This window comes from Helicoverpa armigera, chromosome 2 (genome assembly GCF_030705265.1).
Source record: "Helicoverpa armigera isolate CAAS_96S chromosome 2, ASM3070526v1, whole genome shotgun sequence".
NCBI lineage: Eukaryota > Metazoa > Arthropoda > Insecta > Lepidoptera > Noctuidae > Helicoverpa > Helicoverpa armigera.
Genome location: NC_087121.1, coordinates 3,930,946 through 3,955,308, shown reverse-complemented (window position 1 = coordinate 3,955,308; position 24,363 = coordinate 3,930,946). Strand labels below are relative to the sequence as shown.

Here is a 24,363-nt window from a genome sequence, read left to right as displayed (position 1 = left end):
CCATGGTCACGGGCAGACTAAGGTGTTGGTCATCTTGATATTTTAGTTACCACATCTACTCTACATTTTGTTGATTATATTGACAATCCAATTCGCAGAACGAACTCACTGTACCCTTAGGTCTAGCAAGCTAAACATTGCAAATGAAATAAAATAGATATTGTTATTTTCAGATTCATCCATAATTCATAAATTATATGCAAAATTATGGACATTAAATAAACGCAAAACAAAATTCCTACCACAATTTGAATGCAATACGAAATATTTAGCCTAAAACCACTTTGCTATTTATTTTCAACAGGCTCCAATTATTTCCGCGAAAAGTAAATATTCAACAATTATATTATTTCAATAAAACATTTAACAACGTTATGGCAAATAGAGGTAAAGTGAACTGGATTCCACTAATCACCTAGTCAGCAATAAAATTGCGGGCTGAATATTGCCAAAATGCGGTTTTCAATAACCTATCCTATTCTTTTGATTTCTGACACTTACGCGAATATTAGACATTAAAAAAAAATACTTTTACGGATTTTATCGCGGTTATATTAATATTATTTATTCGAGACGTTTCTTATCCTTTACAGCATCCAAGGTCACGGGCAGACTAGGTATATACCTATCTATCCATTCTTTTGCTTTAAATATTGAATTTCGAATTTGTGTGATTAGAGAAATCACAAACGAACAGATAGGTCATAAAAATCATCCGTTTCAACATAAAACCAACAACTGGAAATTCCCATTTACAACACTGTTGGTAAAGTCGGGATTTTATTTAACCGTATGTATATTGTATGTACAAAAAGTAGGTAGTTAATAAAACATTCAGTGATATAACAGAGGTTTCGCGTGACCTTACCCCGGATGGCAACAGGTCAGGGTTGTGTGTTTGTACCGCGCTCTTATTTCTACTGAAGCTGTAATGCTACATGGATTATCATTTTCTGCGTTTAAGAACAAATTATTATTATTATCTATGCATATTATGTAATGGTAACTTTTTAGCGTTGATATGAGTAAAGTAAAAAGAAAAAATATAGTTACAAGTCAAGAGTAAGAACATAAGATGCACATAACAAGACAAACAATATGATAGGTACTTTTTATAAAAATTCCTGTACACTATTAAGTTATTTATAAAACCTAAAGGTTAAATCAGCAAGGATTCAACCGGGGGTCTCGGTATAAAACATAAGATTTACAGTAAAATATACTCTACTACATGACATCGGTGCTTCTCTGACCCCAGTGACAATACCTAAGCGAGTTTTTGTTGTTTTTATATCATGTCATCAGTTGACATCATACGCGTCGTGGAACATAAATAGTATTGTAGATACGTTGTTCATCTCTTGTACAAATCTGCAATACTTTACATAATTATGTAAGAGCAACATTTCCTTACTTACTTCAGCTAAGCAATACATGAGTGTAGTAGGTTCATATACAAGGTACAGGTTTCTAAATTGTGACAACAATTTTTCCCTGTTATATACAATTAAGGAACGCCCAAGAAACGGCCAGGCCACATGGGTCAACTCTAAATAGTAATCTATCTACTATTTTCAATCTAAATTGCACTTTTACGTTTACTCCAATGTTCTCAATTCATAGAACGATTTCACATCTGAAATCTAGCAAGCTCATCAGCTCAAAATTTTTCCCTCAATCCCGTTCATCGATTTTCCAATACCACAAAAGGTAAGCTCTCAAACAGCTGACCGCGCTAGATAACAAGAGCCTTTGATCCATATCTCTGGCAGTAACTATTGTATTTCTCGAAACTAGATCATATAGTTCTACTTCTAAACTAGCTGTGTGAGTTTATGACCTGACTGTAGATACAATATTGTGTATGAAAGGCTCCTCTATGCGTTGAAAACAATGTAAGCGGGGCAGCCTCAATATTGTAATGCAGTTGGTAAACTGTTTAACTTCAATACAAGTATTAATGGTATTCAATATTTTAATTTAAAGCAGTTAATTATTAGTTACTAAGCAGAAAATACAACCAAATAGGCTCAACGGGTCAAGTATACATAATTACGTTTGCCAGTTAATAGTCCACCGAATTTTTAATATTTCAAACAAAAGAAAGTGGATTAGGTAATGAACGATAAATTCATATTTGAAACACTGAACATATTTTAATTGGTAAAAATCTCAAGATTTTAATATCTCTGTAATATTTACTACATATATAATCCTCAAGAGCCTAGACCTCATAGGACAGTATATTTTCGTAGCTTTACTTTTAACACTGTATCATACAAAGGCGTGAATCTCCATTGATGAGTGAAGCAACACAGCTTATTTGTGTTCCACATCGTCAGCATCAGATTGCACTTTCACCGATAAGCACGCCTGTCTTTGTAGCTAGACTATCTACATAAGGCTAAAGACGCAGGCAAATACATGTGTAATTTTAGACAAAAAGTGCTTAGTAAAAAACTTTTGTAGAAAGCATGTACTTACTTATTTATGTGCATTGATTCGCCATCATGCTAACTACCGGCGAAATGGTGACTTTAGACGTTTTCTAAAAATAATTGTGAAACAAAACAAACTCGAGTATAAGGAAACTTTATCATGATAAATTGGAATATAAATTAATGAATAAAATCTTTTAACTTTTTGTTCTCCTTCTTTCTTGAGAAGTCTTCGACCCCTGAACTCCTAGACCTATTGTCAATATACAGATAATACAGACTACTTAATAATATAACAGTGTTTGTAGGTCTGTCCTAATTTGTAAAAACATTGGCCGCTGATTACGTTTTTGGCTGCGGATATGGATATTTCCTGTTGCATTCATTGTAGAGTATCAACTTCTAAAAAATTGATACGAGTAGCGACTGCTATTTGGCTGTCTCGAGGTCAGTATCTAATTATGTATCCAAAAACGGTAGAATATATAGACAACATAGGTTCAAACACAGCTAAAGAGTAGGTACATTCCAATTCAAAAATATGCACAGCTAAAGAGTAGGTACCCATTCATTGTATGATTCGGGATGCCCCTAATTAAAGAATTTTATCATGATAATAATATTTGCGGCTACATACTGAAACGTCACTTAATTTTAAGTACTGCTCAAACTTCGTTCAGTCACTATCCCACTTACGTATAAAACAGCTGCAGAGCGACTTTTTAGTATTACGGATTCTTATATATTGAGTTAAAAAGAGACTTACGCCTTAGTATATACCGACTATATACTGCAATCAGGTACCTACTGTAAACATGTCTTTAACCTCTAGTAACAATCTCGACACTGAGTAAAACGTGGTAAAACTGAATTAGGCATCCAATGTCAGTCTAATTAGCGTTTCTATGAACGTTCAATTATTTCAAACGTTTGCATGTCAATGTTTAGCTGGTGACTGGTAATTTTAATTAAACGGCGGCTGGCGTTCGCGATAGAAGCGGCAGATGGTTTAATGCTTGCAATTTGCATGCCAAGTAATGTGCCCCTGATAATTGTATGGGCTGAACCACATTAGTCATACATAAGGAAAATTATGTATGTTACATTAGCTGGCTGTTTGTGAACTTTGGTATATTTTGTTAATTAGTTGATCGGTGCAGAAATATAGTTGATTTGTTGAGCCATGTAGTTACACTCGCGTTCCTAAGGAACTACATCCGAGCAACCGGATTAGAAGAAGCCTGTGTCTTATTCTCTTATTTTAGGTTTTAGACTATCTTTGTACTTAGTTTCATTACTATTGGTTCATTAGTTTTGGCATGAAAGAATGATATGTAGGAGGACACACAGAAGTTCTTTCGCATTTGGAGGTGCCTACCTGGTGTAATATTATGCAAAATCAATCATGTTAATATCACATGCAAATAAAACTGTTCAATCGATACTTCGATGGGGAATGATAAAGTTTGATAAAAGTGTGAGCTGGCTGTTATCCCCAAGGTCTATACTTATGACAGAGTGGTACTTCAAAACCTACGTATTAGTTGAAATATTTTGTTACCGGAATATAACTTGACGCAATGCTTTGCATTTGAACGAAAACAATGTCATTACATTCCTTACCTGAGTTTGTAAGGTGATCACAATCTTCACCACTCGATAAGAAGAAAACCTTCAACTAAGTAAAACTTTTAGGTGGAAATCATCATTAAATTCCTAGTCTTTTCCGGAATTCGTTGGGGTCGGCTTCTAGTGTATGCAGCTGAGTACAAGTGTTCTACGAAGAGCGACTGCCTATCTGATCTCAACCCAATTACCCGGGCAACCCAATATCCCTAGGTAAAACTGGTTGTGAGAGTTACTGGCTTCTGACTACCTGTAACGACTGCCAAAAATGTTCAATGATTATGTGGAAATGACTAAACCAATGTCTGGTATAGAGATAGGTTATACTTACTACGAAAAGTCTCCTCAGGAATTCAGGATACGGAAACAGTTAATGTGCTATATATTAACTTTATACTCACCGATATTTTTTTCTCCCCCACAGATTCTGGTCTCATAACTTATTCAAAGATTCCAAGTTAGCCTACTTCTGGAGTTCGATTTATTTTTCGTAAAGAGTGAAGAATGGGTGGACATTATCGTGAATCATTGGCAAGTAACTTAACGTACTTAGTGTGTTTCCCTCGGCGAATTTTAAGTTAACTGCTGAAGTGAGTTTCAAGCTACTTCAGGGCAAAATGGCTAAACCGCTGTATATGATGTATTGGTCGTACCTTATCCATATAGTTAAGATCCTTGGAGATGCGAGAGAAGCTGTGTTAGCCAAGCACTATACATTATCAGAAATCAGACCCTTAACCCTCTCTTGCGACATCCTTGTGTCCTTGCTCCCGAAAAATATCCATATAATTTTTGCACTCAATTCACCGTGCAAGCTTAACATACAGAACTGCTATCACACTGATAATAATAGCAAGGATAATAGGGGCATAATACAATAATATATAAGCCCAAAATATATGTTAATGCGAATATATCCGCTTACAGATCCACGCGAATATTCACCTTGACCTACATATGCGTCTAGCTGGCTGTACCCCGGGACTCCGGGACTCCAAGTCTCCGGGACTCTGTCCTCCCCTACATTGTTGACATAATTTACTTGTTGGTCAATCATCTTCGATATTTTATGCCCTTTTTACAGGAATTTTCAAGGTGAGTTTGTACCATGATAAGAATATTGCTGATATTGTAAAAAAAAAATCTTTAACTGCCTTGAATAACGTTGCAAAAATTATTAGGGAATTTTGTTATCAATTTACAGTTACAATATGAACTTATTTTTCTGTATTTTAATTACGTGAGTAATTATAATATAAATTAAGGTAAAATGTGAAAAATACTAGGTAAAAAACAATTTAAGTTAAACAGGATAGCTAAGTATAAAAATATATATTTTTTAATATGAGGAAAACTTAATTTAAACTCATTTACCTACAGGCATGACTTTTTACTTTTTAGTATATTGTACAAATCATAGGTTTTTATGAACATACAGCTATAAGGGAAAACATTCAAAAAATTAAATTATTGTAGGAAAAGCAATACCTTTGTTAATACATATTAAAATTACAATAAATATATTATATTAAAAATAAGAACATACACTGCATATAAAAAGCCTCAAAAATAAGAGAAATGTTGTTCACAACTACTCAAAACGCGATTGAATTGAAAACCTTTTTAGGAATTGCTTATAAGTAAATTATCGTAACTTTGATAAAGTCAGCATTAAAAATTACCTACATCAAAGGTTGTTGACCTCTTATAAAAATACACTCGCATAACAAAACATGTATGATGTACACTTACAAAAATAACATATAGGGAGTTACTAAAATGACTTTAGTATAATAGTATATTATGGGAGCTGTTTGTTAAAGAAAAGATATTTAGGAAATGATTGTTGACAACTATTTATGTGGGAGTGCGAAATAATTTTCTGGGGACCCGAGTAAACCCGCAGAAAGCAACATGTACATTGTAAAGTGGTCTTCATCTTGTTGCGCGTGACTGTACTTACACAGAGGCGTTAATTGGTCAAATATGGTCTCCCTGAGAGCTAACTTACATTGCAACATCCTTATTGACATAACCAAGTGTAGGTATTTATAAGATTTCATTAGTTCAAATGCAGATGTGTATGCTAACCCTGTATCATTTTAATGGTAACATAATATCATAATGCAAAAAATTAAAACAAAAGATGTACTTGTAAAGTCAATGGTATCAAAACTATAATTTCGCAAACACAATTTCATGCATGAGTTTTGTATCAGGCTATTACTCTTTACCATTTCGTTCAATTTTATAGCGGAATAAAAAACGTTTTGTGCAATTTTCAAAACTCATTTATTATTTTGTAACAAAGTATAAAAAAATCGTCCTATTCATACAACGACTGTAATACTGGAAATTGAACATCACTCATGACCATCACTTTGTACTTGACAATGCACACACATCCACAACAACATTATAGTGTCAAATTATCATTTATCAGAATCCACGATTTAACAGATGTTAAAATTACCCAAAATTCATCTCTATCCGGTCTATTTTGAAAGAATACCACAAAAAATCACTCATTGCCACATTACTTCAATAAACACAAAATTCGAATTGAGAATCTCCTCCTTTTTAGGTTTTCGGTTAACAAAAAGTATAAACTTCCCAAAACTCTTTGAAGGAATTGTAAACCGATGTTGTTTCTATAAGTTTATCGTCATTAAGCGCAGCGCACATCTGACAATATTCATTGGTTTCTTTTACCTTCGTTGTTTTATGGTATGAATAGTATTTCTTCCATCTGAAATACTCGGCGTAGTCGTCAGGATTGTTTATTAAATCATGTATAGTTCCTGCTAGCTCATCAGTTGTAAAATCTCTGGCGTTTAAATATGATTGCTCTGGCAGAAACCTGAAAAAAATATATAAGTAGGTATTTCAGGTAACAAGACCATAGAAAATTGAAAGATTAAAAAAAACCTAGTGCTTCATCATCATATCAGTTAATTGCCACCCACTGCTAAACTAAGGCCTCTCGCCAGGCACGCCAACCATCCTGGTCATGGGCAGCCCGCATCCATCTAGTCTGCTTGTAACTCGAAAATTGCTCTACTATATTACATGATTCCATGATAGTTTTAAACAATTAATGAACACACTAAAATAGTCTTAATCATTTGTCACATTGACTAACTGCAATTTGCAATAACTAACCTATACTGAGATATTCGTATACTACATACCTGCTGTAGTTAGCTCCTCCAAAAACAATGGGTACAGCATTATTTTGCAAGGGATGCAACAATTTCTCTGTAACATAATCTTCACTGAAAGCATTTTCAAAGGATAGATAAAAGAAATAATCTTTTGCTATCAACTCATTACATTTATCTTCTTCTTCGCGAGGACATGAATATGATCCACAATCTCCATAAACATCTATGTTTAAATCATATCGTACCATTAATTCTTCTTTAAGCACAGCTGCGTAATCTTCACGTCTACTTCTAGATTGACAGTGAGAAACAAACCAGGCGACCGCTTTACTTTTACTCTTCAGCTGTTTCTTAAAAGTCGCGTTCACAGGATCCATCTCCTTCCACGGTATCCAATTCATATCTTTCTTTGGGCCAACAATGGTGTTATTGGCATCCTTTATTGTGATGTAGCCCCATCGTAAATCCGAACCTAATTTATAGGTCCACGTCCAGTTGAAGTATCCATTAAAATTATGGCGACACAACGGATAATTTCCTGGTGACTCTATGCTAGCAAATACGAACTTTTGGTATGGCAGTCGCTCCTCCGGTAAGGAAACGAACGTTCCTATCAACTCAGGTCCGGCGAACAGTACTGCGTCGAATGCTGCAGTACTTCCCAGGTCACTCTCATTATCACTGACTATGCAATTTGTATATTCACAATTTCTACCAATAAATCCACTTTGCCCTAGTCCTATGTACGCAAACGGTATGTTTTCTTGTTTAGTCCAAAGCAGTATATACTTCATGCCGGCTTTCTTGAACTCAAAATATCGGTCTTTACTCTTGAGTAAACTAATATTTCTCTGTTGTATGTGATAATTGTGTAAAGTAATTATAAAAACAGCGGAAAACAATACACAGACAAATATTTTCGTAGTGAATTTTCTCATTTTGAAATTTCGACGGATATGTTGGACGGATTACGCGTGTGGAGAGGAACTAGAACTGTGTAGATTAAGAAAGTACGCTAAAGGCACGGGCTCACGAAGTCACGACTTTTCCCAACTAGCTGAACATCACTATTGGCGGTTCAACAACACGTCGAACTCCGATTTGTTTGTTCTCGATTAACACATACGAATCGATGTACCAACTCGCTCCGACTGAAATTCCCTTATCATTTTCTATTTCAGAAATGCATGTTTTTAGATATTGCATTGGAATCGAGTTTCAATATAGGTATCAAGTTACTGTTTTCATACGCAGCTCAGATATGGGACATTGGTTTTATCGGTATTAATGAATTGTAATTTATTTCATCTGTAGCGTGTCATTCAACTACGGCAATGTGGTTGAACACGAATTCTACGTAATCGTTGTTCAAACAATGAGACAGTTGACAAGAACATTTATCTAATTCCACTTGATCTACACTCTGCAATGTTATAATCTAGGTTAATTGGGAGACTTAAGTAGTTTTTGAAACAATGTCACCAAATTAAGGTACAAGTATACCTTCACATATTACGCTACCATTTATTCTAAGAAAATTACACAAAAAGAAACGAACAACATACATACACTGAAAACCATACATAACCTACTTACAACTTAACAGATAGCAACTTTGGATGGATCCAAACTAAGTTACTAGACCACAGATACTCTTGATAAGCAAGGGACACGTAAATAAAAACTTTAAAAGTAACAAAAATGAAAACGTGTAAAGCTAATAAAATGTATTAACTAGATAAATAACATAAGGTAACGCCAAATTGTACTGGCGAAATCGGCCTTGACTGGACAGTTTATCTTAATAGGTCAAGTATTTTATTATGAAGTCAACACAATTCACCCAAAATCTGTCATTCTTGTCCCTAAATATTTAAATCTAGGAAAAGCGTATATAATAGTTGTAGTTTTATGTACTTATAATGAGTCAAATAAAAGTAGATTTCAAATAGCAAAAACATAATTATTAAACTTAAATACAAAAACTTAAGAATAGATTATTCCTTTGGTATAAATATTATGTTCAAATCAACATCGCCCGGGTGGGTTCCACCACTGACGAAAGTTTTCGTAAATAGTAGTCTTTTTCACCATCTCCTCATTGTTCAAGTGTGTACAAAATAAACAATAAGGATCAGTGTCAACACTGGCATCTTTTCTATGATACGAGTAATGATTCTTCCATTTAAAGTACTCTGAATATTTCTCCGGATCATTCATTAATTCGTGCATTTTTGCTGCCAGTTCTTTTACACTTAGCTCTCTTGCATTCAGGTAAATACCGTCTGGCATGAATCTGGAAAATAGCATTGGTTAGATTCAAGACTCATAGAGGTATGTACCTAGTAATCACAAGCCTTAAATTACTTACCTCGTGTAATTAGCGGCTCCATATACTATAGGAACTGCGTCGTTATTCAATGCACGTAATAATTTCTCCGTGACGTAATCCTCACTAAAAGAGTTTTCAAATGACAAATAAAAATAATAAGTAGTTTTAATAAGAGTATTGCACTCATCTTCCTTATCCCTCGAACACTTTAGGTTACCACAGGAACCATACATATCTAGATCCATTTTGTACGATTGTAATTCTTTTTTTAAGTCTCTAGCTACAGCTTCTCGCCTGCTTTTTGAATTGCAATTCGATACAAACCAAGCCGCAGCTTTAGTTTTAGTTTTAAGCTGTTCTTTGAAATCGTCACTAACAGGGTCCATATCTTGAAGTTTCATCCAATGCATGACCTTATTCGGTCCAACTATAACGTTATTCTTATCTCGAACAGTCAAATAACCCCATCGTATTTCAGAATCTAATTTAAAAGTCCATGTCCAGTTGAAAAAGTTATTCAATCTATCAGAGCAGACTGGATAATTGTCTGATGATTCGATACTTGCGAATGCATATTTCTGATGAGGTGATCTCATGGTGGGTAACTTAGGGGATCTATAATCCACTACTTCAGGTCCCGCGAAAGCAATCACATCAAAATTGGTATAGTTACCAAGTAAAGATCTGTCTGCTGTCACTATGCAATTGGTGTAAGGACAATTCCTAACGGTAAAGCCACTGCGTCCTTCACCCATATATACAAAAGGAACGTTTTTCGGATTAGTCCACTGTAATATGTATTTAACACTGTTCTCACTTTCCCCTTTTTTGATCACTTCACTGTTTGTATTAATAATTTGATCACTTATTAACTTGTAACCGTCAGATATTATGCGGTGGCTATTTGTAAGAGTTTTTGCTGTGCTATATAGGAGAAGTATTATTATCATTACGGCGATGAAGAAAATAGCCTTTTTTGAGCACAAGGACCTCATTGCTTTATGTAACTGTGTGCGGTGTGAGTACGAGGAGTGTATGCCAATGTTAGGCGCGACTCACAATGAAGTTTTGTCATTCACCTAATCGTGACAGTTTATCAGCGAGTCTAATCTATGTATAGTGATTTTCTGAATGCATTGTGAATATGTTGAGCGAATCAGAGTTAAATACTCTTGACACTTCACAACCTTGTTTTATTCGATTTCGCGTTATTTCACGCCGATTATTGTTTTATATGATGTTGAAGTTTATGTTTAACATTGGTTTTCAGTATGAGTTTAGTGATGTTTGAGTTCTTTCATAATCACTTTACAGCGCTGCCATATAGCAATAACGCCTAGTGTAATCCCTTGTTAACACGTTAAGCCTGCTAAATAGTGTAACTACACAACACTTGTGTAATAAAGTAAGAATATATGATGGAAATACTATTGCAAACATATGAAGGTAACCAAACTAAGCATAACACGTATGTATTTGACAGTAAGCACAGCTATTTACCACCAACAAAATAATACTGAACACTTCGAAAACCGCAGGTCAACTGCAAAATAAATTTGAAATGTCGAAAAGATAATAAAAGAGGTATAACAAGTTTAATATGGACGTAACTGTAATATTTTTAGGTAAGGAAAATAATTGATACCTAGTGACTGTCCGTATTAGGTATGTTGGCATTCAATAACACTCAATTTGCGTGATAAAACTATATTTGTAATTTCCAAATGGGTCGTCTTACAAGACCACTTCTATCGTACTATACCTCTGTCGTATCTTCTTTATATTAGCTATTACTTCTTCTTCTTTATATTCGCCCGCGTAGAGTTTCGTTATATCGCGTTTCCAAGAGAATTCTTCAAAAGTCCGGGATAAACACTACCTACCACTATCCTATGTACTTTTTCAAGGAAAGTCAACTCTATCTCATCAGTGGTTTAAACGTGAAAGCGTAACAGACAGACAGACAGACAGAGTTACTTTCGCATTTGTAATATTAGTAGGGATGCGAAAGCTTGTATGTATTATGTTTGTCTCTTCCACGCTAAAACCACAAAAAACTATTAGATGGATTTGAATAAAACTTAACAATGATATAGCATAGGTACATATCAGAAGCCGCGGGATTGATAGAAAGAGTTATCGCTTCCCTGGTACACAAGGGCTCAAGAAGGAACATAGTCTTATGCAGTCAGAGTATGACACTCCCTCACGCCGCACCCACAGCGGGAGGGGTCATTTGATGATTACTCATAAAAAGTCATATGTGAAAATAATGTATAAGACTACATTTAATATACCGCCACTGAAACCGCGAGGGAATAGGAGTCAATAATAGTTTGTTTGTTACACTATATTAAAACGGTACGTGGCCTAATTAAGGTAAAATTTAGATTGTTTATATATATGGTAGCTATATGATTTTTTTTTCTTTATATAACTTGGTTTGTTTAATTTATTAACTTCTTAAAATAGTTTGTATAATAATTTTCTCTTATAACTTCCTAGTTCAACTTGCATTGTATACTTAATTTCTCAGAGTCAACCCAAAAAATATTGTAAGCATTTCTTTTTCACGTTATTATCGTATGTATCAATACATACAAATTGTAACACCTATTATGTTTTTAAAAAGAGTAACCATGGAGTTTCTTGCCCGTCCTTCTCCATAGGAAGCTACTTTTGGAATGGGCAACTAGAATCAAACTTGTATATAATTTTGACGTTCATTAGTGCTTGTAAAGGCCTACATGAAATAAATGATTTGATTCGATTAGTTTAATATATTCTTGAGTCATATTCTGCGGTACATAGGTATTAGGTGCAGGCTCAAAATAAAAATCCAAAATGTTTTTTGATCATTTTAATCACAAAATACTAATGGCATTTACTCGGAGGGCTCCACCACTTACCAAAGTTATTGTAAGCACTAGTTGTAAAGAATTTATCGTCGTCGTTAATTAACTTGCATAAATTACAGTAAGGGTCGGTTTCGGGGGCTTCTTGTCCATCACCATAAGAATAGTGGTTATGCCACTTGAAATACTCATAATACTTCTCCTTGTCGTATATAATTTCCACCATTTTTTCCGCCACCGCGCTGACTGTGTCCTTGGTTATGGTCAAGTATATACCATCGGGCATGAATCTGGAAAACACAAAGTATAAATAATAAATAAATAAAGTATATCATATCTATAACTATATCATACTTAAATATGTTTTGATATGAAAAATCTATATATATAAAAATGAAACCCGATTTCCGTTGTCACGACATAACATGAAAACGGCTTGACCGATTTGGCTGGACATTAGAGGGTAGGTAACTTAGACCCGGGAGAAGGTTTTAGAATAGTTTTTGTCACCATCCGGCTACGGGACGCGGGTGAAACCGCGGGCGAAAGCTAGTACAAAATAAAAGGACGTCAATTGGAATAACAAAAGTTAAGTTCTAATAAACTGGTATATAATTCAATCAATGGTCAGTTTGAGATATTATACAAACGCACCGTATGGTGCAAGAGAAGCACAAAATATTGACATTACGCACGATTAATTGACATTACGCCCTTTGTTCGATTCTCAGATCGTGATTGGGGTTTTCCGTCAATTCCGGAATAACAAGACGGGATTCCTACCTAAAAACAGGATTTCTACAGGTTCCTTAACAATAGTCAGCTTCTATTTAACGTTTTAACAATTATAAGCACCTTCAAGGTAAATGTTATAGTTATGTTCACAAAACAGTAGAGCAATACACGCCTCAACACGGAAAACAATGTATAACTAAAATGTACTTTTGTAACGGATTGTCCGGTTATCTGGCAATTTGAGCTTAAGAAACGTATAGGACTCATATGTATATCAAAATGAAACACTACTAACCTCGTATAATTAGCTCCACCAAACACCACTGGCACGGCATAATTATTCAGAGCCGTCAACAATTTCTCCGTCACATAGTCCTCACTCATCGAGTTTTCAAACGACAAGTAGAAATAGTAATCAGTCTCTATCATCCGCCTACACTCCGCACTCTTACCTCTCGGGCATTTCATCTTCCCACATGAACCAAATATATCAACAGTCATCTTGAACTTCGCTAGCTCAGCTTGCAGATTTTTGGCTACAGCGATCCTTCCACTCGGAGCCCGACAGTTCGACACAAACCAAGCAGCTGCATACTTTTTCTTAGCAAATTTTGCTTTAAGCGTATCATTTATGGGCTTCATATCTTCAACTTTCATCCAATGCATCTCTTTCTTAGGACCAATAGCTTTCCCTTCCTTATCCCTTATTACTATGTAACCGTAATAATTGTCCGAGTTCAACTTGTAAGTCCAAGTCCAATTAAAATAATTGTTATACATTGGGTGGCAGATTGGGTAATAAGCTGAAGATTCCATGCTCATGAAGATATACTTTTGATGAGGTAAACGTGACTTAGGCAAAAGTAATTTATTATATTTAAGTTCTGGACCGTGGAATATTATTACATCATAGTTTTCAACACCTTTCAACAATTGTCTATCGGAGGACACAAAACAGTTTGTGAGTGGACATTTTCTGTTTAAAAAAGCATGTTTTCCTACGAGTAAGTTCTTCATGGGATCCGTAGCGTTGGAAGTCCATATTAAAATGTATTTCAAAGGTCTCTGTGTACGAACGCAGTTCTCCTGTGTATTCTGCAAACTGTAGTGCGAGAAATTATAAAAAAGGGAGCACAAAGTGACGCTCAAGATAACCCAGCAGATGATATATTTTGTATATTTATTTATAACCATCTTTTTGATGTCGAAAAAGTCTCACTCATAGGTGCGCTCACCACACTCACTTGTCGATATGATCAAAAACACATTACACGCACTACATTTTTAATATAATCACCAAATTAAATTATGGAGCACGAATTATTTATAAACAATTTATATTTGTTTCCACATAACACTTTCGAATATTTTACGAAACAGATAAGGCATATAATTACATGCTGTACTACCGCAAACAGCTCGATAGCGTATGACTATCCTCAAGTGTCAATGTGTGCTTGAACTAGTGACGGTGAACTAAATAAACGCGTGTAATTAATATCGACTATCGATATATGTAAAACAGACTCAGTAAATCGTAATGTTGGAATTTATAAATATTTAATAAATAACACACAATGCATGTAACCACGTGTGTTTGTCTAGAAAAAGCGTATATAATAGTTGTAGTTTTATGTACTTTATAATGAGTCAAATAAAAGTAGATTTCAAATAGCAAAAACATAATTATTAAACTTAAATACAAAAACTTAAGAATAGATAATTCCTTTGGTATAAATATATTATGTTCAAATCAACATCGCCCGGGTGGGTTCCACCACTGACGAAAGTTTTCGTAAATAGTAGTCTTTTTCACCATCTCCTCATTGTTCAAGTGTGTACAAAATAAACAATAAGGATCAGTGTCAACACTGGCATCTTTTCTATGATACGAGTAATGATTCTTCCATTTAAAGTACTCTGAATATTTCTTCGGATCATTCATTAATTCGTGCATTTTTACACGCTTTTTATTAGCTTCACCTGTATGTTTGTATGTTTGTAGGTTTGTATGTTTGTTTGTAACCGACTTCTTTGGGCGCGATTTTGACCCACTTTAAACGGCCAGATTTCGTTCAAACTTTGTAGATTTATTAAGGACCGATGACAATACACTAATTTGATAAAATTATTCCATTTTTAACCGACTTCCCAAAAAGGAGGAGGTTACACATACACATCGATTACTCCGAGGTTTATAGACCGATTTACGTGATTCTTTTTTTGTTCGACTCGGAATAGCTGCCAGTTGGTCCCATAGTCATCAGGTCAGGATCTGATGATGGAAACCCTGAGAAATCGAGGGCAACCTTCAAAAGTTGTAGGCACACATAGGGTAAAAACTTGACACTCAGATGTACGCCTAAAAGCACTATTCAACTGTGAAGATTTGGACCTGACCTGATGATGGAGACCAGAGAGGGTCGAGGGAACTCGACAACTGAATATGTAAACTTCCTCGTGTTTGGGCTTAAATTATTTGTATTGACAAGAACTTTACAACAGTGAAGGTTTGGAGCTGACCTGATGATGGAGACCAGAGAGGGTCGAGGGAACTCGACAACTGAATATGTAAACTTCCTCGTGTTTGGGCTTAAATTATTTGTATTGACAAGACCTTTACAACAGTGAAGGTTTGGAGCTTACCTGATGATGGAGACCAGAGAGGGTCGAGGGAACTCGACAACTGAATATGTAAACTACCTCGTGTTTGGGCTTAAATTATTCGTATTGACAAGACCTATGCAACAGTGAAGGTTTGGAGCTGACCTGATGATGGAGACCAGAGAAAGTCGAGGGAACTCGACAACTGAATATGTAAACTACCTCGTGTTTGGGCTTAAATTATTCGTATTGACAAGACCTATGCAACAGTGAAGGTTTGGAGCTGACCTGATGATGGAGACCAGAGAAAGTGGAGGGAACTCGACAACTGAATATGTAAAATACCTCGTTTGGACTTATATTCTTTGTATTGATGAGAACTTCCCACTTGTATGGATAGTGACAACTATTCGTATCATTGAAAAGCTTTAAATAAATAACCTTTTCACAAAAAAATTAAACCGACTTCCCAAAACACTAAAAAGCAAAAAAAAACTAATTTTAGGTGCATCGGCCTAGAAGTCGGTGGCAAAATTAACTTAGTAACATCCATCAGACACCGACTTCTAGGCTTTTCAATTTGCAAAATATGATTTTTGTTAATTTATATAATTTTCATCTATAGTCGATAAGGTAAGAAAATTAATTAAAATTTTCTAGAACTTTTCTCTACAGTCGATAAGGCAGGACTCGATGTTAATTTTTATTTCCAATAATTATCTTTAGCCGTTTTCCCTAATATTGTCAAATTTTTGTATACTAAAGAGATTTTAATTCTACAAAACAAATAATAGTTTTAAAACAAACTAAAAAGTAGAAAATAAATAATAGTTTAAAAAAAAACTAAAAAACACGCTTTTTATAGAAAAACGAACTAAAAAATAGAAAATAAATTTTAATGAATTTAAATTAAGAAAACAGTGTTAAAAATTTCAATGAATATAAATTAATAATAGTGTGAATACAAAAAAAAAAATTAAAAAAGCGTGGGGTGCTTTTTAAGATATTATCGAAATGAAAATCACTGTACTCATATCTGTCAATAAAATATTTATAACTATTGACACCATGCACCCCACGCTTTTTTAAAATATTTTTTTTTGTATTCACACTATTATTAATTTAAATTCATTGAAATTTTTAACACTGTTTTCTAAATTTAAATTCATTAAAATTTATTTTCTATTTTTTAGTTCGTTTTTCTATAAAAAGCGTGTTTTTTAGTTTTTTTTAAACTATTATTTTTCACGTTACTATCGTATGTATCAATACATACAAATTGTAACACCTATTATGTTTTTAAAAAGAGTAACCATGGAGTTTCTTGCCCGTTCTTCTCCATAGGAAGCTACTTTTGGAATGGGCAACTAGAATCAAACTTGTATATAATTTTGACGTTCATTAGTGCTTGTAAAGGCCTACATGAAATAAATGATTTGATTCGATTAGTTTAATATATTCTTGAGTCATATTCTGTGGTACATAGGTATTAGGTACAGGCTCAAAATAAAAATCCAAAATGTTTTTTGATCATTTTAATCACAAAATACTAATGGCATTTACTCGGAGGGCTCCACCACTTACCAAAGTTATTGTAAGCACTAGTTGTAAAGAATTTATCGTCATCGTTAATTAACTTGCATAAATTACAGTAAGGGTCGGTTTCGGGGGCTTCTTGTCCATCACCATAAGAATAGTGGTTATGCCACTTGAAATACTCATAATACTTCTCCTTGTCGTATATAATTTCCACCATTTTTTCCGCCACCGCGCTGACTGTGTCGTTGGTTATGGACAAGTATATACCATCGGGCATGAATCTGGAAAACACAAAGTATAAATAATAAATAAAAAAAAACCTATATCATATCTATAACTATATCATACTTATATAAGTTTTGACATGAAAAATACGAAATAAAAGGACGTCAATTGGAATAACAAAAGTTAAGTTTTAATAAACTGGTATATAATTCAATCAATGGTCAGTTTGAGATATTATACAAACGCACCGTAGGGTGCAAGAGAAACACAAAATATTTTAAATTCAATCTCAATATAAACAAAGACCTATTGTTATTATGAATGCAAGTGCGATTAATTGTCATTACGCCCTTTGTTCGATTCTCAGATCGTGATTGGGGTTTTCCGTCAATTCCGGAATAACAAGACGGGATTCCTACCTAAAAACAGGATTTCTACAGGTTCCTTAACAATAGTCAGCTTCTATTTAACGTTTTAACAATTATAAGCACCTTCAAGGTAAATGTCATAGTTATGTTCACAAAACAGTAGAGCAATACACGCCTCAACACGGAAAACAATGTATAACTAAAATGTACTTTTGTAACGGTTTGTCCGGTTATCTGGCAATTTGAGCATAAGAAACGTATAGGACTCATATGTATATCAAAATGTAACACTACTAACCTCGTATAATTAGCTCCACCAAACACCACTGGCACGGCATAATTATTCAGAGCCGTCAACAATTTCTCCGTCACATAGTCCTCACTCATCGAGTTTTCAAACGACAAGTAGAAATAGTAATCAGTCTCTATCATCCGCCTACACTCCGCACTCTTACCTCTCGGGCATTTCATCTTCCCACATAAACCAAATATATCAACAGTCATCTTGAACTTCGCTAGCTCAGCTTGCAGATTTTTGGCCACAGCGTTCCTTCCACTCGGAGCCCGACAGTTCGACACAAACCAAGCAGCTGCATACTTTTTCTTAGCCAATTTTGCTTTAAGCGTATCATTTATGGGGTTCATATCTTCAACTTTCATCCAATGCATCTCTTTCTTAGGACCAATAGCTTTCCCTTCCTTATCCCTTATTACTATGTAACCGTAATAATTGTCCGAGTTCAACTTGTAAGTCCAAGTCCAATTAAAATAATTGTTATACATTTGGTGGCAGATTGGGTAATAAGCTGAAGATTCCATGCTCATGAAGATATACTTTTGATGAGGTAAACGTGACTTAGGCAAAAGTAATTTATTATATTTAAGTTCTTTACCGTGGAATATTATTACATCATAGTTTTCAACACCTTTCAACAATTGTCTATCGGAGGACACAAAACAGTTTGTGAGTGGACATTTTCTGTTTAAAAAAGCATGTTTTCCTACGAGTAAGTTCTTCATGGGATCCGTAGCGTTGGAAGTCCATATTAAAATGTATTTCAAAGGTCTCTGTGTACGAACGCAGTTCTCCTGTGTATTCTGCAAACTGTAGTGCGAGAAATTATAAAAAAGGGAGCACAAAGTGACGCTCAAGATAACCCAGCAGATGATATATTTTGTATATTTATTTATAACCATCTTTTTGATGTCGAAAAAGTCTCACTCATAGGTGCGCTCACCACACTCACTTGTCGATATGATCAAAAACACATTACACGCACTACATTTTTAATATAATCACCAAATTAAATTAAGGAGCACGAATTATTTATAAACAATTTATATTTGTTTCGAATATTTTACGAAACAGATAAGGCATATAATTACATGCTGTACTACCGCAAACAGCTCGATAGCGTATGACTATCCTCAAGTGTCAATGTGTGCTTGAACTAGTGACGGTGAACTAAATAAACGCGTGTAATTAATATCGACTATCGATATATGTAAAACAGACTCAGTAAATCGTAATGTTGGAATTTATAAATATTTAATAAATAACACACAATGCATGTAACCACGTGTGTTTCTACGAGTAGGGTGAACGTCTAAATTCGTGATAAAGGCATTTGAGTAGTAAAATACCCATAAATGATTAATTAATTTACTACAGACGAAGGCATTTGAGTAGTAAAATACCCATAAATTATTAATTAATTTATTTCAGTCTCAGCATGAGTTTTAGTCAGTCTTTTATTAGGAATATTAGCACAAATAATCAGATTTTTTTCTAGAAACCTAAGAGTTATACCAGATTTACTAAACTAAGTCAACTTGCCTAATTCCGTGGTGACCTCTTTAAGTACGTGATAGCTAATACTTTAATTCTGATATAACGGAATTAGGCAAGTTAACTTTATTTAAGTAGTACTATATTAATTTTATAATAAAATTAACATAAACATAAAAAAAACAAGATAAACATTTTAGTAACATCTTCTAGAATTATTCTTCGGCGCAACAATATTTCAACAGCGGTTTTGAGATCGGTCTCCGAGTATTTTCTGTTCTTCTTTTTGGGGGCATCCATGATACATCTGAAAGTAAACAAGCAAATCAAAATAATACATACGTACCAGTGCCTGCTTAGATTTTAGCGTCTACCCAAATTTAAGCTCATATTAATAAAAAAAAATTGGTAAATTACTCACGCAATTACGTGACAAGTCAAAAAAAAGTGTCACCCAATTCCGTGATAGCAAAATATAATATTGGCTCAAAGACGTCATTTTAATTCAGACCAGATAAAAGTAATAAAATGACATCAATCTTGTCTACTACACTCAAAATAAGTCAATAATTTCAGTTAAAACCACAAATATTTGTACATAACTACTATAATTCTGTGATAGCACAGAAACCACTCAACGCTAAAACGCTAATATTTTTGATGAACAAAATAAGCTCTAACACGAAAAAGACGCAGAACTATGACGATTTTTTTACTGCCACATCAAGGGAATATCAATTACAATTCATATTATTAGAAAGAAGCTAAAAAATCGGTTAAATACTTACATAAATACATCAAAGTTCGCCACCAATTCACAAACACTGCCGAAACCGGCGAGATTCGCGCGCGAACTGACAAAACCGTTAGCTGTTTCTATCTCGCTCACTCGAGAATCCCCAAACTTTACAGACGAATTTGAACTTTATAACAGAGGTTTAAGTTTGTATTTCAAACCATTGATTTCACTCGTGTAGCCCTATGATAGCGCAAAAACCAAATATCACCGAATTAGGCGAGTCACAGAATTAGATGAGTTCACCCTAGTCATTATGAATTCAAAAAATGTATTTAGGTAGCTAGGTTATCAATTTTTAAATATTTAATATTTATGAGCGTAAATTTATCCATTTAAACGTGACTAATTAGTGAATCGATACGTTCATGAAAAAAAAAAACATTTAAATCTATAACAATATGATGCAGATTAAAAGTTATGTAAATAAGCACTTGAGTGAAAACAGCCACTTACCACATTAAAGTGCTATAGAACACATTTCATCGATAAACTTCTTCGTCCATCACTAATTTCTGGTAATCAATAATAATAATTAGGTAATATTTTTTATTACTTTAGAGAAATACAAGCGTTATAAATGTTATTCATCATCCTCCGAGCCTTTTCCCAATCATGTTGGGGTCGGCTTCCAGTCTAACCGGATTCAGCTGAGTACCAGTGCTTTACAAGAAGCGACTGCCTATCTGACCTCCTCAACCCAGTTACCCGGGCAACCCGATACCCCTTGGTTAGACTGGTGTCAGACTTACTGGCTTCTGACTACCCGTAACGACTGCCAAGGATGTTCAATGACAGCCGGGACCTACAGTTTAACGTGCCATCCGAAACACAGTCAATGGTGTCTAAGATATACTTAGAAAGCACATACAAACTTAGAAAAGTTGCATTGGTACTTGCCTGACCTGGGATCGAACCCGCGCCCTCATAGAGAGGAGACGTTGGTCCTTTACCCACTAGGCCACCACGACTACTCGTTATAAAGCGTTATAAATGTTATTACTTTAATTTAATAATTCATCATTTTCAACAACATCGTGTGTATTAAAGCGTTATTCGACGAACACAGACGTGCTCATCAAGCAACTTAAAAATAGCGTAATTAACAATTTTTTTTTTTTATTGTGACCTAGTTTTAGAGACATAGCGTTTTTGTTGTGAAATTATACAGTATTTATTACAAATATGGACAAAAAGTGATCTACAATTATGGATAGAAGCCCCTCCCACCGTGGCGGACTGCCACATTGCTCATCGCCACCAGCAGCAACACCCAGAAGTCATGCACAGGATGAAACAATTGAGGTTTTTTCTACTCCTGAAATTCAATCCTGGATGTCTAGTATTGAGCAGTGCCTGAATGAGGTTTCGATCACGGTTTCGGAAGGCAAGATGAATTCCGAACAAAAACTAAGAGTCACTAGCCTTTGTCGCAAAGTCGGATACGGAGTCTCTCAAATGGCTGTGCAATATCAGTCATTGAAACATAAAGCCCTTCAGAACTACGCCACCCTGCAAACGTTAAAGGAAAATCAAGACCTCGCTAGTAGTTTGACTGAGATCAAGCAGGAACTACAAGATACTCTCATCAAACATAAACCGGAAAGCACATCCTTCGCAGACATGGTGAAGGGTACAAAAAGCCTTATTAGGCCTCATGCAACCAGCTCTGTCGCTATATATCCTAGTGACCATACTAAGACCAGTGAAGAGACCAAAAATTTAGTCCAAAAAATTGTATGCCCTGAGGAAATGAAGCTAAAGGTACGTGGACTTCGGAAAACAAGAAACGGAGGTGTTATCATAAGCACAGAGACTAAGGATGACATGCTAAAAGTGAAAGAGACTGTCGAGCGTTCCACATCTGCACTTACTGTTGATGAACCTCAGAAGCGGAAGCCTCGCATTATAATTATTGGGGTGCCCACTGATATGGCAGAGAAAGAAGTTTTCAAAAGTATTTATGACCAAAATATCGTAGACAAACTTCCAACATTGACCAAGGATACCTTTTTGACCTCAATTAAACTAAGCCATAAGTCAGGAAAAAGGGATGCTGACAGCTGCAACTATATTGTTGAAGTACCAGCCAGCATCCGGAAAGTCCTAGTAAATCAGAACAGGCTTTACATAAACTGGACGTCGTGCCCGGTACATGATTTCACCCTTGTGACTCGGTGCTTCAAGTGTCAGCAGTATGGTCATGCATCCAAGACTTGCAAATCTGCTACCTCTACTTGTGGCCACTGTGGAGGAGAAGGACACGCGACTCAAGAGTGCTCTTCAAAGGAAGAACCGCCGAAATGTGCAACCTGTAAGCGCTATAAAAAACCCTACAATCACAAGACAGGAGATTCCGAATGCCCTGCTAGAAAAGCCGCTGAATATAGGTACATCAACTCCGTAGACTATAAAGGCGTCTGATAGCGTCAAACTCTAGATAATAATATTTAGCTGTAATAATTTTTACACATTATATAATTTCATATTTTACTTAGGGATAGTGGATTACTGATTATTTTTAGGCCCGCATATTTACACTCAAATATTGTAGGTACCTACGCAATATGGATATTTTAATTAGTATGTAAGCATTATAACAAACATGTATAATAACACTGTATTTGTCACATTGACCTAGTTTTTAGTTACTAGCAGCAATTTATTGTTAATTAGCTATAAATATTATAATAAGCACTTTTACGCCCGAGACACAGGTTTTTACCTAGTTCGGGCAAATTATACATCAGCACTTTTTAGAATTAGCAAAATATTGTAAAATGATGTTCAAAGAGAAGTAATAAACAATTTATTTATTTATTTATTTTATTTATTTTATTTATTATCGTATTAAAAATTAAAGTATAATGAGACTTAACAATTACCTAGACCTTTTTTAATTGAAACTTACGTAAGTATTCACATCATCATTTTTTGACTAGATTAACTTTATAGATAAGCAGATCAGTCGGTCTCGAACATACTATTAAGTAGGAATTTATTAATCCGTCTAGCCAAAACGTTAATAAAAAATAATAGTTCATTTTATCACTCCTTCACATAATATTATATCGTTTACTTGTCAAACTATGGACTGCGGTTCGTTGCGCGTGATTTTAAACAAGGCACTTCAGTTTACGCTACCGAGATGACCTTGCAGTCCCCTACACGATTCTTACTAACTAAAGTAAGGCGGCCAACCGTCCCGCATTCTGCGGGACCGTCCCGCAATGCTTGACTAAATCCCGCTTTTAAAAATTAATAGTAAAATAGTCCCGCAAAACGTTGTATGCGTCCCGCATGTCCCGTATCCCTATTTTTCTACCATACTTCTACACAACACCCACCTGCGCGCACGCTCAACAGTGCAGGAACACAGATTACCTATAATATAATCTCGTTCTCTTTCTTTCTACTGAATTCGTGAGGCCTAACAGCGGGAAAGGGGCGCATGCGTAATGGAATTGTTTTGATTTTGAAAATTAGACATTAGTGCACGCTGTGACACGATATTGATAGGTTAAATTATAGCTTTTTGCTTACGGTTTTTATTTTATCAGTTCCGTCCGATCATTTTTCAATGCCCCCCCCCCCTTTTCACGAAAGGTTAAGTCCCGCATTCAGTTTTCTGAAAGTTGGAATCCTTAAACTAAAGCTGCAAAGTAAATGCAAGATAATTAGTAATCAGTAAAAAATTGCATTCATTTACGTTGATATTATGTTAATTAGTAGGTATAATGTATTTATGGACTACTCTAATCTAAATTCATAGTTTCAAGTATCTACGTAAAAAAAAGAGCTGTTTCTACCTTTCATGGTACATCATCATCTCATCATCATCGTCATCTCAGCCATAGGACGTCCACTGCTGAACATAGGCTTAACCCTTAGA

General features: G+C 34.9%; 5 protein-coding genes across 5 annotated transcripts; 1 reads left to right on the top strand and 4 right to left on the bottom strand.

Moving 5' to 3' along the window:
* Positions 1–5,439: 5,439 nt before the first annotated feature.
* Positions 5,440–8,735, bottom strand: LOC110377096 (alpha-(1,3)-fucosyltransferase C). Its single transcript, XM_021335798.3, has 2 exons — positions 7,256–8,735; positions 5,440–6,924 (listed from the first exon to the last, which is right to left on the bottom strand). The coding sequence occupies exons 1-2, from the start codon at positions 8,164–8,166 to the stop codon at positions 6,657–6,659; spliced, it is 1,179 nt and encodes a 392-aa protein (XP_021191473.3). The 5' UTR covers positions 8,167–8,735; the 3' UTR covers positions 5,440–6,656.
* A 205-nt stretch (positions 8,736–8,940) lies between these two features.
* Positions 8,941–11,114, bottom strand: LOC110377087 (alpha-(1,3)-fucosyltransferase C). The gene is made up of 2 exons (XM_021335787.3): positions 9,600–11,114; positions 8,941–9,524 (listed from the first exon to the last, which is right to left on the bottom strand). The coding sequence occupies exons 1-2, from the start codon at positions 10,553–10,555 to the stop codon at positions 9,257–9,259; spliced, it is 1,224 nt and encodes a 407-aa protein (XP_021191462.3). The 5' UTR covers positions 10,556–11,114; the 3' UTR covers positions 8,941–9,256.
* Positions 11,115–12,405: 1,291 nt separating this feature from the next.
* LOC135116619 (alpha-(1,3)-fucosyltransferase C-like) lies at positions 12,406–14,614 on the bottom strand. Its single transcript, XM_064037816.1, has 2 exons — positions 13,446–14,614; positions 12,406–12,705 (listed from the first exon to the last, which is right to left on the bottom strand). The coding sequence occupies exons 1-2, from the start codon at positions 14,342–14,344 to the stop codon at positions 12,435–12,437; spliced, it is 1,170 nt and encodes a 389-aa protein (XP_063893886.1). The 5' UTR covers positions 14,345–14,614; the 3' UTR covers positions 12,406–12,434.
* Positions 14,615–17,274: 2,660 nt separating this feature from the next.
* LOC126055286 (alpha-(1,3)-fucosyltransferase C) lies at positions 17,275–19,278 on the bottom strand. The gene is made up of 2 exons (XM_049843949.2): positions 18,185–19,278; positions 17,275–17,574 (listed from the first exon to the last, which is right to left on the bottom strand). Exons 1-2 carry the CDS (start codon positions 19,081–19,083, stop codon positions 17,304–17,306), a joined length of 1,170 nt encoding a protein of 389 aa, XP_049699906.2. The 5' UTR covers positions 19,084–19,278; the 3' UTR covers positions 17,275–17,303.
* A 2,402-nt stretch (positions 19,279–21,680) lies between these two features.
* LOC126056580 (uncharacterized) lies at positions 21,681–22,895 on the top strand. Its single transcript, XM_064041362.1, has one exon. It carries the CDS (start codon positions 21,681–21,683, stop codon positions 22,893–22,895), a length of 1,215 nt encoding a protein of 404 aa, XP_063897432.1.
* Positions 22,896–24,363: the final 1,468 nt, after the last annotated feature.

Coding starts and splice junctions, on each gene's coding strand:
- LOC135116619 (XM_064037816.1), bottom strand. CDS start 14,344: ATGGTTATAAATAAATATACAAAATATATCATCTGCTGGGTTATCTTG. Junction 12,706..13,445: donor GGTGGAGCTAATTATACGAG/GTTAGTAGTGTT, acceptor TGTGTTTTCCAG/ATTCATGCCCGATGGTATAT.
- LOC110377096 (XM_021335798.3), bottom strand. CDS start 8,166: ATGAGAAAATTCACTACGAAAATATTTGTCTGTGTATTGTTTTCCGCT. Junction 6,925..7,255: donor GGAGGAGCTAACTACAGCAG/GTATGTAGTATA, acceptor TATTTTTTTCAG/GTTTCTGCCAGAGCAATCAT.
- LOC110377087 (XM_021335787.3), bottom strand. CDS start 10,555: ATGAGGTCCTTGTGCTCAAAAAAGGCTATTTTCTTCATCGCCGTAATG. Junction 9,525..9,599: donor GGAGCCGCTAATTACACGAG/GTAAGTAATTTA, acceptor GCTATTTTCCAG/ATTCATGCCAGACGGTATTT.
- LOC126056580 (XM_064041362.1), top strand. CDS start 21,681: ATGGATAGAAGCCCCTCCCACCGTGGCGGACTGCCACATTGCTCATCG.
- LOC126055286 (XM_049843949.2), bottom strand. CDS start 19,083: ATGGTTATAAATAAATATACAAAATATATCATCTGCTGGGTTATCTTG. Junction 17,575..18,184: donor GGTGGAGCTAATTATACGAG/GTTAGTAGTGTT, acceptor TGTGTTTTCCAG/ATTCATGCCCGATGGTATAT.